Here is a 14,026-nt window from a genome sequence, read left to right as displayed (position 1 = left end):
ACAGTTGCCACTACTGTAGCTGCCTTACTTTAGATCACACTACCTTGTTCGGCATGACCTGCCCTACTCTGTCTCTGATTGGCTACATGTTGCCCATAAATAAAGTAATGCAAAGGCTAAACAGAGGCGAGATGTCTCACTCTGTAGCTAAAACTTTCATTCAAGACACAGTGTGAAAAGGGAGGCTGCAGGCTTACATTTTTTCCCCTGATAAATTCATGATTTAATAGGTCAGAATTAGGTCTCATGTAGACTGTTGGGGGAGCTCCCCTGCACTGAACTATGCTGCAGGGGAGGTTTGGCTCAGTGACCGACCGATTATCGGCCACCGATAGAACGGCCCAATTTCTATCGGGGGTTCTGTCATATAGGTAAAATGTTGCACCGATAGAAAAAAAAAAAGTGTGACAATGACAAAAGCACACGCTGTTGTACTGATTTATTTTGTCCAGTGGGGCGCGCTGAGCTCCTCCAGAGACTTTGGCCGAGCTCACATTTCAGTGAAGTCCCTCAGACACTGACTGACAGCATGTTGTTTATTTAGATTTCTTTATTTTTATTTGTTTATTGAAAGTTCTGCTACTGTATTTATTTTATTTCTGCACTTTTTTTCTCAGCTTGACTGAACAGGTTCAAATGTTAAATGTCATTTAAAAAAAAAAGTCTGTTAAATGTGGAAAAAGTCTTGAATAAAGGCATTGGTTTAAGAAAGCATCTGTCTGTACTACTGTCACTGTGACTGTACTATTGCATAATCATATCAGATCAATGAAATATAATGTGAAGTGATTGTATATTAAGGTCAGCAAGGCAGAAAGCGGGAGTGAATGCTAGATGCCAGCTGTTTGTGGGTGCGCTGAGCACATCTGCAGCTGGCCAGGCAACATGTTGGCGGAACTAACTTCATGTTCATGGATGACAATGCACCCCCACATCGTGCTCTTGTGGCCACCAGCAGGTTGGTGTCCCTCACGTCACCTGACCTGTACCCCATCGAGCATCTCTGGGAGGACTAGTAGCATTGTGTCCAGAGTTGGATACTGGATATGTGATAAAAGTAAAATGAAATGTGTCATATTACTAACAGAATAAACAATCAGTTGAAACACCAAAATATCCAAGTATCTAGGAGCCAAAGATGATTTGTGTCACAGCTGAAAACTGCCATTATTCCTCTCCATTGAGGTTGGTCAATTAAAAAAAACAAACCAAACCTGATCATGGGAACTGATTAAGCAGTGCAGTGACAGAGACCCATTTTATTTTGTACTGTTTTTACAAATAATGATGATTCAACTGACAGGTTAAATACAGTAATCATCAAGTACAGCACCCATCCAATGATGTGCTGGTGCTATGAAGGTTTGTACTAGTCTGTGTTTGAGCAAGTGGTTCGTGTCAAGTTGAAGGTTTCCCATCAGAACAATGCATTGTAATGAGATGACCAATGTTATTTACATCACCAGTCAGTGGTTTTAATGTCGTGGCTGATCGGTGAATGTCCTGTTAACCATTAAAGTAAAGAATTGAGAGGAAAGTGCAAAAATGTACGAAAACAAAAACCTTTATTGTCTAAAACAGACAATTAAAAGTATATCAGCCATGAGAGTAACATTGCAAGAGGAACCAATAAACATGCAACACAACAACACAAGTTAATCCACTAAATACAGAGAAAAGTCTTCAAAGACAAGATAGAAAAGCTTACTAGCAGACCCAAGTGCAGCTAACTCAATCATTCTCCATCAGTGTTGAGGTACAACAGAGGGCAGTAATAAAGCAGGACATTTAACTCACAGTACTGATGTAATACGGTGAACAAATGAGAATGCTTACACAAACTGTAGCTACTTATTTCAAAATTGGATTATGTTTGTACATAGGTTGCTGCTTTGAGTTTGTACTTTTCCTCTTTATCATGTAACTGAGGGTTAGGTCTCAAGGTGATCATTCTGCAGAAAAATGTAAAACATTTAATTAAAAAAAAAAATGTAGAGGCATGAGGTGAAGCAGAAGTGTACACTGGAAAATGGAGTTGCAGTATATGAAGTATACGTTCAGAATTCAGTTAACAGTTCAGAGAAAAAGGATCTAGCTCACCTGGGTCTGTAAACAGAGGAGGCTATCTAGTTAGCTTTAATACAGTGTACACAGAAATAAGCACAGCCGGGCTACATTCAACACATTAGCATTAGGCAGGAGAGAGAAAGGCCTTTCATATAAGGCAACATGTTAACCATGCTGAATTTTAAAGTTCTAATCTGTTTTATTAGTGAATATCTAAACACAGGTCTGCAAGCAAGTGGAACCAAGAAATACTCCAAACATGCATCATGTCTTGAATGTCACCCGGCCAGTGCAAGCTAAAATTATACAATCTATAAAACACATGTGGTGTGTGTGTGTATATATATGTATATGTGTGTGTGTGAGAGAGAGAGAGAGAGAGAGAGAGAGAGAGAGAGAGAGAGAGAGAGAGAGAGAGAGAGAGAGAGAGAGAGAGAGAGAGAGAGAGAGAGAGAGAGAGAGAGAGAGAGAGAGAGAGAGAGAGAGAGAGAGGTGAAAAAACAAGAAGTGGAAATGATTTTAAACAGGAGTAAAACCCACTTGGGTTCGTTTATGGAGCACGTACCTAGCGAGCCAGTCTCATCAGGAAACCTCCACCTACCAGCCACAGCGGCACTTTAACCATCAGCCAAAACAGCTTGTTGGCTGAATTTCCTGTCAACGTGGCTGGCAGAGTAGATCAATGTACAAACTACAGCCAGCGATTGACTGACAAATGGCTGCTCAGTTCCCACACTGATATTCTCTTGTCCGACACCTTTTTGTGAACTTTTGGCTCAAGCTGGGGTCGCATTTACACAGAGGGCAACGTGTGAGCAGGGGTGCCGTGATCTCAACATAAAGCCAGCACGTGTGATGATCATCCACCAGAAAGGCTTGTTGCAACAGCTCAAAATGCATGAGCTTGCTTGTCTACTTACCAATACAATTTGATGTCATGACCAGTATGTTTTTAAACAAGACGACATTAACTCCAGCGTGCATCAGATTTCCAGAAGCATAAAAAAATAAACTTTAGCCTGACAGTGGTGCTGTAGTAAGTCAACATCAGAGAAACTAAACTCCCCAGAGAGGCTACCTGCAGACTGTCGGCCCAGCACAGTGTTCAGTCTAGTTATATAATGTGTTTCTGTCTAAATGATTATCAGCTGGTTCCTGGCACTTTGCCGGTCTACACTCCAGGTTAATGGGTGTCTCAGCCTCCTCAGGGAAGTTCTTGGATTGCCAATCCTAACACTGATTCTGACCCAGTATAAACACTAAATGCTTTATGACAATCATAACTCTTCACCTGAAGTCATCCAATTTGCCCATCACTATTGCAGTGTGGAAACGTATAGCCTGCTTTTTTGCCAAGTTTGGCTGCTATTTGTACACTCTGCCAGCCATTCTGGCAGGTAACCAGCCAGCCTGTTTCAATAAAAAGTCACTTGAAGCTGCTATAAGAATTGTCGTCTGTTGAGCTGACTTTCTGTCCATTTTGCAGCATGCTATCCCCTCCCTCCTCTCTACGTCACCAAACTAATGAGCAGTGATAATCTCCAGGAGGATCCTGCTCTCTGGATGTTCACAAGCAGAAAAGGCCACTGTTTCTGGAGTTCTCTGTCCTGATTGGATAAAGGGGGCAGGGATACCAGAAAATGTCTTTGCATTTTTACTACATCAGCAGAGGGAGGAGAAACATGGGTTACTAACCACATTCGATAACAATGATTACTGTTGTAATATAGAGCTATTTAACACTTTTTTAATAAGGATATGTCACTTAGAGCAGCTTTAACAAAATTGATGAGCTTACATGGTAAGTTTGGGAAACAAAACAGCCACAACTGCCAGTGAATAAACTAAAGTCTGTCCACTTAAATATAGGTCACTTGTCATGCTGGCAGGCTATTATTTGGCTTCATACTAAACTAATATTGTGTCCTAGTGAAAATGGATGGTAGATTTTCGGTACTTAATCTTAACTGTGTTCAAGCAAATACTGAAACTAAATCAAGTGTATTAGAAATTTAATGTCCTAATGTATACCTTAATATCTAGAACACATATGATTGAGTCACATGAAACACAACAGATGATCAGTTTTACATTCACAGAAAAGCTACCAGTTTGACTCTGAACCTTCACCAAACAAGTACAAAACCCTCAACTCACAGTTTTAACAAATACAGTCTTGCTCATTAAAAATCAAACAGAAAGCAAAATACAAACTTTGGGAAGAAACACACATGGCTGGAATGGCTAAAAACTGTCAGCTTTTTTAAAAAAAAAAAAAAGGAAAAAAAAAATCTGCTTTAGCAGACAACTGCGGGACATTTGAGCTCTGGCTGGTTGGCTGCCACAGTGGCTGGTAGGAAACAAGGCCAACGGCTGCTGATCTTTTTTCATATAGACTTTAACCCCTCTTTGTCATTCCGTCCATGTCAGAGTGAAATGTACAGTCATCATTTGGCATTTAATAGTTTCAATTAAGGAACAGCTTTTCTTCAAATATTATGAGAACTCCGGTGGCACAAAGAGAACAGATACTGAAAAGAGACACTCCTCCATAATACCTCACCACATTCCATTTCAAAAGAGGTTCCCTCCAATGTATCCTGACAAAGCAGGAAGGAAGTTTGTGCTCTCTGACCAACCACAATTCCCTGGCTACTTTCAGTATCTTATGAGCCGAAACATTCTTAAAACAGGACCTCTGACTGGGGCAAGTGATTGGGAGCAGAGACAAACTTACCAGCAACAGCCAAACATTCAGCTCACTTCTCGCATGAAGGTGAAAATTGAAGAGGTAGCTTGACATAAGAGAGACTATGTGTCAACATACCTCTTTAAGAAAATTTACATTGTCAGTAGAGATACAGGTGGGAGCATCTTTTGAGGAAACGACGCCTGTCTCCTTTCAGGGCAGGAAAACATACTTCTTTCCTCTGTCAGCTATGTTGGCAGTTCAATCCCAACGGTTTTCTTCATTTTTCTGCCAAAGTAGCTGCTAGAATCAATTATGTGGACAACAGTTCACCAGCATGTAGTTGATTTCCCGCCCTGCACTCTGACACCTCCTTTATTTCCTCTTCGCATCCTCCACTCATTTACTCTTTTTTCTCCTCCTCTTTTTTTTCCTCCTCCTCTGTGGGGTAGGAGTGCCAGGTGAGGCGCTCCTCGTAGAAAGAGATGACTACCTGGGGACACTTGACATTGGCCTCCTTGGCTGGAACGAGGTCTGCCTCATCTGAGTTTTTCCTGTTAGTTTTGATTGAAGAAGCAATGTTGCAGAGAGACAGATGACAATGACCAGAATAAGGGGGGAAAGGATAAGCAAAAAGAAAAAAAAATGTCATAAATAGAGTCAACAGATGGGAGAAACAAGCCATACAGGAGAGGGAGGAAGAACAAAATAGAGAACTATGTTACTCCAACAATAATCAGACTAAACTTTTTAGCCAAGCCATTAACAGCACCACAATAAACTAGTGGTTCCCAACTGGTGGCTTAATTTTGAGTCGGTTATCAGCATGTGGTTCATTTTTCAGAAACTTCTATTTGATATGTAATGAATCTCAGTGAAACTGAACTGTCTCTGAAACACTCTTTCCCGACTTCCTAGTAAGTACTGGTGAAACAACCTGCAACTTGTTAAAGCATCAGACCTTCACCTTCAACGGTGGGCTCTATAAAGCCTGGACCACATTACCTGTGTAAGCAGCATGTGTCCACACAGTGTTGCTGCTGTAGCAATGCTACTACAAGCCCCATCTTTCTACTTGGAGTTTGCCTTTTATAATGGTCACTAAAGAAGATGACACAATTTTACTTTGACCTTGCTAAGAGAGAAATACTGTGCTCCACCTGTTCATCATTTTTCTTAACAATATAAAGTGACAGTGAAGACCCACCACTTCATGAGGAACATCAGCTCTCCACTGGAGTCCGTTGCTCCAATAATCCTCTCTGGCTGCAGACCTCTGCCAAAACCTCTGGCCTTCTCACCCTACAGACAGGACAAGAGAACACATGACCAAAGAAGAAAGATCAAACAGTCAGGACATAAGCTCTAAGCACCTGTGTTTAGCTGTTGACTATGATTTGTGAAAAGACTGTTACATGTTTTGTGCTCTGGCTGACAGCTGAGTTTTAGTGTGGAGCAACCCCTCTCCTTTGCTCACCTCCTCCTTCTTCCTCTTGCTCCCTCGTTCCTCGGAATCTCCTGTGGCCTCACTGGTGACTTTCCTTTTGCCTTCCTTTTTTTTCTCCTCCTTCTCTTTATGTTTCTGCATGTACTCCGCAATAAGGTCTGGGCAGTCCAGGTTCTCTTCTGGCTCCCATGTGTTATCCTCACTGGAAAGGCGGGTGCAGACAGCCCACATGAACAGAAAATTAAATTTTGTTAAGATTATCTGCAGGACTGCAACTCAGAGTGAATGTCTTGATTTTCAACTTTTAATTATCAACTTTGTATTTTGAGGTCTAATTCAACGCTCACATGTTATTGCCATCTGCAGGTTCTAACAAAAAAAAAGGAAAAAGTGTGAAGACAGACTCATACATGGATTAAAGCAAAAAAAATAAATAATCTTTTGACTGAAATGCTTTTTCGAGCTATAGCCAAGTCATATTCCCAATTTGTCATTTGTGAAACATGTTACAGGGCAAGATTTACAGCCTCACCCCACACCATGTTCTCTAATGCAGACATCAAGTTTAAATATTTGATTAACAGTGTTTTACAGGAGCATGATCTGAACTGCTGTTCTATTCACACTTAAAATGTTTTTTGTCTTTTCAATGTAATTTTCAATCTATGAAATCAAACTGTGCCTTTTTTTTGCCAAGCCAGAACTTTTCAGTATGCTATTTTTCTACTTCTTCTCATCAGCATTAATTATTATTATTATTATTATTATTAATAATATTGTTTAAAGTGAGCCTCTTATCATTTAACAGAAAAATACACCATACAAACTGCAACTTTTGCAGCCTTGTCAGTCTGATGGCGAGTTATCACCTTTCTGTCATCACTAACATACTGTTAATAATCAAAGAAGCTCTGAGGCTTTACATTTGTTCTGTATGTTATAATAAAAGATTTCAGCATTGAGCTACAATCAGGCTACATTCATGATTTCGTATAGTCAAACTAACCAAAAACTTCTTATTGATCATCATTATAAAGTTTCAGGGTGTTCCTGTATCCATGGTAACTCACGGTGCCAGAGGGGAGGAAGAGAAGCTGAATGAAGCCGTTTACACAGATACACTGCAGACACAGTCAAGACTATAGTTGTTATTTCACACATGTAGCACACAACAGGAGACTCTCCGTGTCAGGAGTTCTCAGGTGTTGACTAAACTCAAAAACTAATTGAGAATGTAGCAGTGCGACGAGTCCTTGCTAGCTAAGCAGCTAAACTTTAGTGCCGCTCTGTGTTTAGATTCCTCCCTGTGTGGGTCACTACACTGTCATTGGTCAGGCGCACACACACTGTTATGATACAATTGGGTGTAGAGTGTGACAGTCTGTCATTAAAAATCAGACAACACTTGTTCTCCTCTGATCTACACTGATCTCATAAGTAGCCTCTGAGACGTCTGAATGACGGAAATCTGATGCAGAACTTTAATGCAGGCTCATACTCACTCTGAGAACCCCTTCCATTTCAGCAGAAACTCCACTTTTCCCTTCACCACCCGGCGGTCCAAAACCTTCTCCACAACATACTCCTCCTCCTCTTCCTCCTCCTCTGCTGCTGCTGCTGCTGCTGCTGCTGCTGCTGGAGGTGGTGCTGCTGCTGCTGCTGCTGCTGCATCTGGTGCTGGTGCTGGTGCAGGTCCCGCAGGCTGCTCCTCCTCCTCAGCCTTCTTGCTCTTCTTTGCTGCTACAGTCGCCAGCTTGACGTTTCCAGAGGACACCTCTAGAGATCCCAAGGGGAAAAATGTGGAGAGATAAATGAAAGGGTTAGAATAACTGTAATGAGAAGTATAGTTTCCTATGGAAAATACTGAAATGCTCTGTTTGAATGGAGACTGGTGAGGTGATCAATACTGTGGACAATCAAACTTAAATGACAATGATTCCATCATTTATGGCTGACAGTCATTTGCCGTTACTCCATTACATCTGCTGGCCTGGCTCTACTTGGTTAGACTTGGTTCTGCAGCCCGGCAAGGGCGTTTGGCTTTTCCATCCCAATTGGGCTACCTGCTTGAAGATGTGCCTTAAACCAATGATGCGCTTGTCCCAATCCCTGCAATGCCACCAAAGAACCACCGCTAACAAAGTGTCTCTGCTAATTCAGCTACAATCACCTTTCATTTACATCTTCTTCACAATAAAAGCCTATCATTTAGTCATTTAAAAGCTCTTATTATGAAACAGGATTAGAGGACATGCTGTGTTTTCACCATTAGTAATTAATTTGCAGTTTGGCCTTGCTTTGGGCCAGGTCCATCGCCAGCGTGGCTCAACTCAGTGCAGTAGAACTGGTAAAGGAAAAGCAAATCAGTGTGGCTCAGTTTGACTCAACAAGGCCCAAGTGCTAGTGGAAAAACGTCAACTGAGTACTCAGCCCTGACCATTTCATAATTGTAGCTTTAAAAAGCCCGCTAGGGAAAAAAGTAGCGTGTCCCACCAGAGTTGCTACAAAGCACAGCAGTTTGCAGTTGCTGCTGTTAGTGTACTTGTTTCAATTATTCCGTTGTTCTTCACAGTTTTCTGAGCTTAGCCTCCCCAGTACAGGTAGCTGGATGACTTTGTTTCAATCTTTGGAATGATTTTTTATTCTCATTCTCAGGCTGTTGTCAGATAACAAGGTTATTTAAATCTCCAGCCATATGACTTGTAAGTTAAAATTCCCTCTAGGAGAACAATTGAAATTGTATTAAAAAGGTGGTCTAAGTGAATAATTTGTAAGCTCAACAAAACACAAATAATATTTGACCTGAATGTATCCAGTTTGTCCTGGATATTGATGGCTTATCAGGAGATGCTGAAACACAAAACTCCTTCAAAATCAGTGACCTTCGATTTTTGATCCAAGTAAACTTAATACACCTCCGACTTGCTCAACCCCCCTCAAACCCAGTTTAAAAGCCATGACAGACCCAGTGAAGAGGAAAAAAGCTGAAACCTGTGAATGCAGGGAAAGGAAGATGAAGAGTTGCACTGTTCAAAAGACTGGCTCTAGTAAACACTGTGAGAGCCTTTAACTCTTACAGCTGGAGTCCGTCTGTTGAGTGGTTATACTCTAGAAGCCATTTTGACAAAAACCCACAGAAACCAACAACTGAGCACTATTATCAAATACACAATTTGAGCTAAGCACCTGCATTCAAAACCATTATTGTGACCATTTGAAATCCAAAGACAGGAGGAAAGGAAACACAATACTAGCCTCACAATTCGATGATGATTCAGCAATCAAAAAATAAAATGCAAAATGATTCTTGATGCATTTCAGTGTATGGCATCCTCAATGATCTCCATTACTGCACATGGCTACTTTTTCTTAATCAAATTCCCCTTCAACATCCTTCCAACAATCAGACTAGAGCTATCTACAAAATAAAGGCTGCATCTTTTCAATACGTGTACCACAGTACATAAACATTACAAAAACAAGACATTTATCATCTGCAGTGCCTGTTTGTCACCTATTTGTTGTAATCTTAAATGACATTGTTTTCTCATAGCAGTTTTAAGACAGGTGTTTATTGACTTTGGCGCACAAACTTCTCTCAGAAGCCGCTTTTAATTAGAAAATGTGCCACATTCGCAGCCAGGTAAAGGCTTCAAACTGCCTTCTTGTCTATGTGAAAGGGAGGTGTAATATTCCTTCTTTTCAAAAAAGCCACTACTGGGGTAGACGTAAACATGTGACATGATGTACAAAGTTGGGCGCAACATTCACCTCTGCTTTAACAGCAAGTGTGCAGAGGCATGGCTGTAGCTGCATCCAGCTAGAGGACCATTGAGCAAGCGATATCAAATTTTCCACCCAGCTCGGAAAGAGCGAAGCGAATTACAAACTTTATCACAATTTTGATTACCAAGGACTTCTGTCAGTGTTCAGACACGCTTTGTTGCGCACCGCTTGGATTTCAACACGTTATGCATAAAGTTGTTGCACAATGCGTTGAAATGCAAGTGGCATAAAGTAGCATTATAGCACTGGGATATGCTGCCTATCACCCATATCAGGAGGCTTTTGTGATAGAAGTCTTATCCTCAACTTTGACTGACGACAGCTTTTTCTTTAATGACACAAAGAAAAATTAATCTGTTTATTTTTTTTATTATCAATGACCAAATCTAGCCATGTGTTTAGGATGAGAGCTGATACATAGATCCATAATGCGTTGAAATGCAAGCTGCATTGATTATTGCATTGAAATGCATTTTTTATTTTTATGTAGGCTACAAGTTTACTGATTTACTCACAGGGATATGCTCATTGCCTGTAACAGGAGGATTATGTGTTCAAGTCAAATCTATTTGTGACAAAGAAAAGCCTTTTCTTTAATAAAATATTAAAATAATTACATATTAATGAAATACTGAGTTGGTTTTCTGTTGATTTTCTTTAATGATCACCACAAAAGTAGGAAGTGATTAGCAAACTCAGATTTGATTATTATGATTATCATTATTATCATCATTATAAATCATGCATGGATATGTACACAAAAAACCTGCTGCATTAAGATGCATCGATAATCGATTTAGAATTGAATCGCTGACCTCAGAATTGTAATCGAATCATGAGGTGCCAAAAGAATCCCACCCCTAGGATGCACAATCAACAACTGACATTTCAGCTATGCTTGGTCTCTGCATATGTGCTTGTTACAACATGGAAAACAATGCAGTGAACTAAGCATTTTATTTTCCATGTCAATGAAGGAAGGGTCCTATGCTAACTTCAAAATAAATACCTTAATTGAACTATTATATATTGGCATTTAGAGTAACTCTGGGATTAGTGCATATAAATGAGGCTACAGCATACTAATACAACGTCAGGTAAACTTGTGGTCTCCAACAGTGACATTCAGTTGGTGTGCTAGCTTGTAATCAGTCTCTCCTCACTCCTTCTCGTTAACCTAGCCTCTATCTCCGTTTTATTTACTATCCACTTTCAGGGCTGTTCTCTGACTCTGTGCCTGAAAGCTGTAAGACTAAAATACAACATGCATTATTTATTACCTTGATAAATGCCAACAGGCAGCAGTGTTGGTTAACTGTAGCTTCGGAACATAAACCATAACCATGATCATGATTGTTTGCGACCCTCAGTTAATGTTTAGTTACAAGTCAGGACTTGTAGGCTACAAGAATAAAAGCAATAGATTTTCTCATTCATGGTCATGGTTTTCATGATGGATGGAAAGATGGATGCATTTAACTTTAAAATGTGCAAGATTTTCTTCATGGGAAACACCGCACATGTAGTAACTACAAGATAACTTAAGTCCAGAGTTCATCTTTTGGGCTAACTTACAAATCAAGATGCATACACTTGAACAGTAAAACCCCCAAAAGGTTTAACACCGGGAAGGAAAAACGCCCACCTCCATGCCTGCCGAATAACAGTGACTGTGATTTGCAAGCTGCACCCACAGAAAAACACAATGCGGTCGCTACAACTTTATACTCACTTTGACAAATTAATTCTAGATAAGAGATTTAAAGGGTCGTTGTGTCTCTAGCAGAAGAGTAGAAGCTGTCCTGTCCACTGTTTGATGAGAAGCGTCAGCTGCTCACCGTCTCAGCATCATGCATGCACACGCTGTATCCTCGCGCGCTGCACTGGACAGTCAACGAACGCTAAAATAAGTTGGGGCAATTTCCTTTAACTTGATTTGGCCACTCAATAATCCAATTCACCACAACCCGAGCACGTACACGAGCCAGGCAGCCGCCCCCTTCAACAGGAGGGCAACATGGCTGGTGTGTTTTCCTCAGCAGCTAACGTTAGCTTCATGAGCCTTACCTTTATAGAGAATTGTTCGGTGCGCTTGTAAGGGCTTGCGACAGGCCCGAGGGAAAACACTGTTGTCACCGGCTGTTGTAGACGAGTTACAGGCCGCAGATGCGCCGGTGGCGACACACAGGGAACCCGGGTTGACTCGACTTTATCACAACGTGCTCTGCTACTGAATAACACAATAGCATCAGCGTCGCTAACAACCACTATCGATCCCGTTCTGCCCGCCAACAGCACCACCGGAGGTGACATCAGTGGATAGCCAAGGCATTCTGGGAAGTGAAGTTTTCGCCGTCAGATGAGCAACTGCTATTATAGTACAGTACAGTACAGTGAATAATTTTGAGTCAAGGTAGAGAAGCTCAAGGTGCTGAATAAACTAAAGTGTAAAATCATACAAAATGTAACCTATTAAAATAGCTGTAAACATGTTCAGTTGTCTGCCATTCAACTACAACTGCTGGTGTTATAACTATAACATCTTGTAAAATGGATATATGAGAATTACTCTGGTATGTGCACATAATATTGAGGCTTCCACTTAGTACTACAACAAATACTACTGAGGTGCTTTACAGGAAAGATGTGCAGGCTACTGTAGGTGCCATTAGGCAGCTGCCACATATGAGAAGACCATAACCATGTTCGTTTAATTTTGCTGTCACGCAGGGGTGCACCATCAGAAGAGGCAAACCAGGGGCTGCAAATGCCTGCTCTGTATTGGGAGCAACTGTAAAAAGCTTGGAAAAAAACATTATGCGGACACAGGCGCCAAGGCACTTTTTAGTGCATCTGCTCTATGTCAAATTAGTGCTGTGCAATATAGACAAAATGTTATATCCTGATATAGCTTATTTTATATCCCGATAACGATATATATCCTGGCATGTCTTTAAGTGGTAGAAAAGATTAGACGTGTTCGAGTTGCTAGTAACAACTTGTTGGCGGCTTGTTTTGCAGATTACCGTTGTCTGGTCGGTGTCTACATTTTTAAACCAACGCCAAATGATGGAATTCCGGTTCCCCATTTTCGGCACAAATGTTCTTGGAGCTCTGCTTCTGTATCCGCGTCTGATGTGACGTTACTAGTAATGTTATTTTTGTGTTCCATTGTGCTTTCCTCCATCTCCGCCATGCTGCTTTGCCTGTTTACTCCCGAGCGACCAGTGCCATAAACGAGCCATACATAAATGGTGACATAAAAATGCCACCACAAAGCAGTAACGTTGCTGCAGTCACATTCGCCTTCATACAATAAACTTGTTTTGAACTCAAAATTTTGATATCCAACAGTCATTCCAATGTCGAGTTGTGCTTTACACGGTGTATTAAATCACAACCGTAGTGTATGTTAACGTTAGTGTAACGACAGTGCTAAACTAGTAGCCTGCACGTTAAAAATACGATATTAACAACATACGGTTATACCCTACGGTAGACATTTTTTATTGCACTACAATATATGTAAGGGATAATATAAAGAACGGCGATCATTATCGGGAAAATAAGTCTCGACAGGACGAACTGGCAACTGTCTGCTCTGTCCTGAAGGGACTTATTTTCCTGATAATGGCCACTGTTTTATACATTATCCCGCTTTTTACACAGCTACTTGCCAACATGAAAAAAAAAACACTTCACATAGTGTGTCTTTTTACAATTTATTTGTTACAGTTCATAGTGTTTTTCAGGAGAGAAATACAGTTTGCCAGTTATACAAAAATAATTGACCGCTGAATGTTGGGAAGCCCCATTCAAGTGAATGGAGCATTCTACAGCATTAAGAAGAGCCGTGTGATAAATTGTAATATCGCACAGCTCTACCTCAAACCTTACTATGTGGGCCCCTTTTAAGGAGTGACGTGTGGATCGAGAGAATGCAGGGCTCCTCCTTGTGAACAGGCAATGCCTTGTAGGCCATTATGGGGCCCCACCAAGGGCTGACAAACTTTACTCCAAAGCAATGACTCAAAATG

At 40.9% G+C, this 14,026-nt stretch overlaps 1 protein-coding gene across 1 annotated transcript; it reads right to left on the bottom strand.

Moving 5' to 3' along the window:
* Nucleotides 1-1,548: 1,548 nt before the first annotated feature.
* Nucleotides 1,549-13,971, bottom strand: cbx1a (chromobox homolog 1a (HP1 beta homolog Drosophila)). The gene is made up of 6 exons (XM_037088610.1): nucleotides 13,913-13,971; nucleotides 12,057-12,196; nucleotides 7,706-7,979; nucleotides 6,234-6,405; nucleotides 5,964-6,058; nucleotides 1,549-5,310 (listed from the first exon to the last, which is right to left on the bottom strand). The coding sequence occupies exons 1-6, from the start codon at nucleotides 13,969-13,971 to the stop codon at nucleotides 5,160-5,162; spliced, it is 891 nt and encodes a 296-aa protein (XP_036944505.1). The 3' UTR covers nucleotides 1,549-5,159.
* Nucleotides 13,972-14,026: the final 55 nt, after the last annotated feature.

This window comes from Acanthopagrus latus, chromosome 23 (assembly GCF_904848185.1).
Source record: "Acanthopagrus latus isolate v.2019 chromosome 23, fAcaLat1.1, whole genome shotgun sequence".
Lineage (NCBI taxonomy): Eukaryota > Metazoa > Chordata > Actinopteri > Spariformes > Sparidae > Acanthopagrus > Acanthopagrus latus.
The sequence above is the reverse complement of the archived record's forward strand: the minus strand, read 5'-3'. Positions and strand labels throughout refer to the sequence as shown.

Bases quoted from the DNA above. Each gene is read 5' to 3' on its own strand.
- cbx1a (XM_037088610.1), bottom strand. From the start codon at position 13,971: ATGGCCTACAAGGCATTGCCTGTTCACAAGGAGGAGCCCTGCATTCTC. The intron at 12,197-13,912 runs GTCACTCCTTAA...GTTGTGATAAAG, and splicing joins TGCATTCTCTCGATCCACAC to TCGAGTCAACCCGGGTTCCC. The intron at 6,059-6,233 runs GTGAGCAAAGGA...TCCTGTCTGTAG, and splicing joins GCAAGAGGAAGAAGGAGGAG to GGTGAGAAGGCCAGAGGTTT.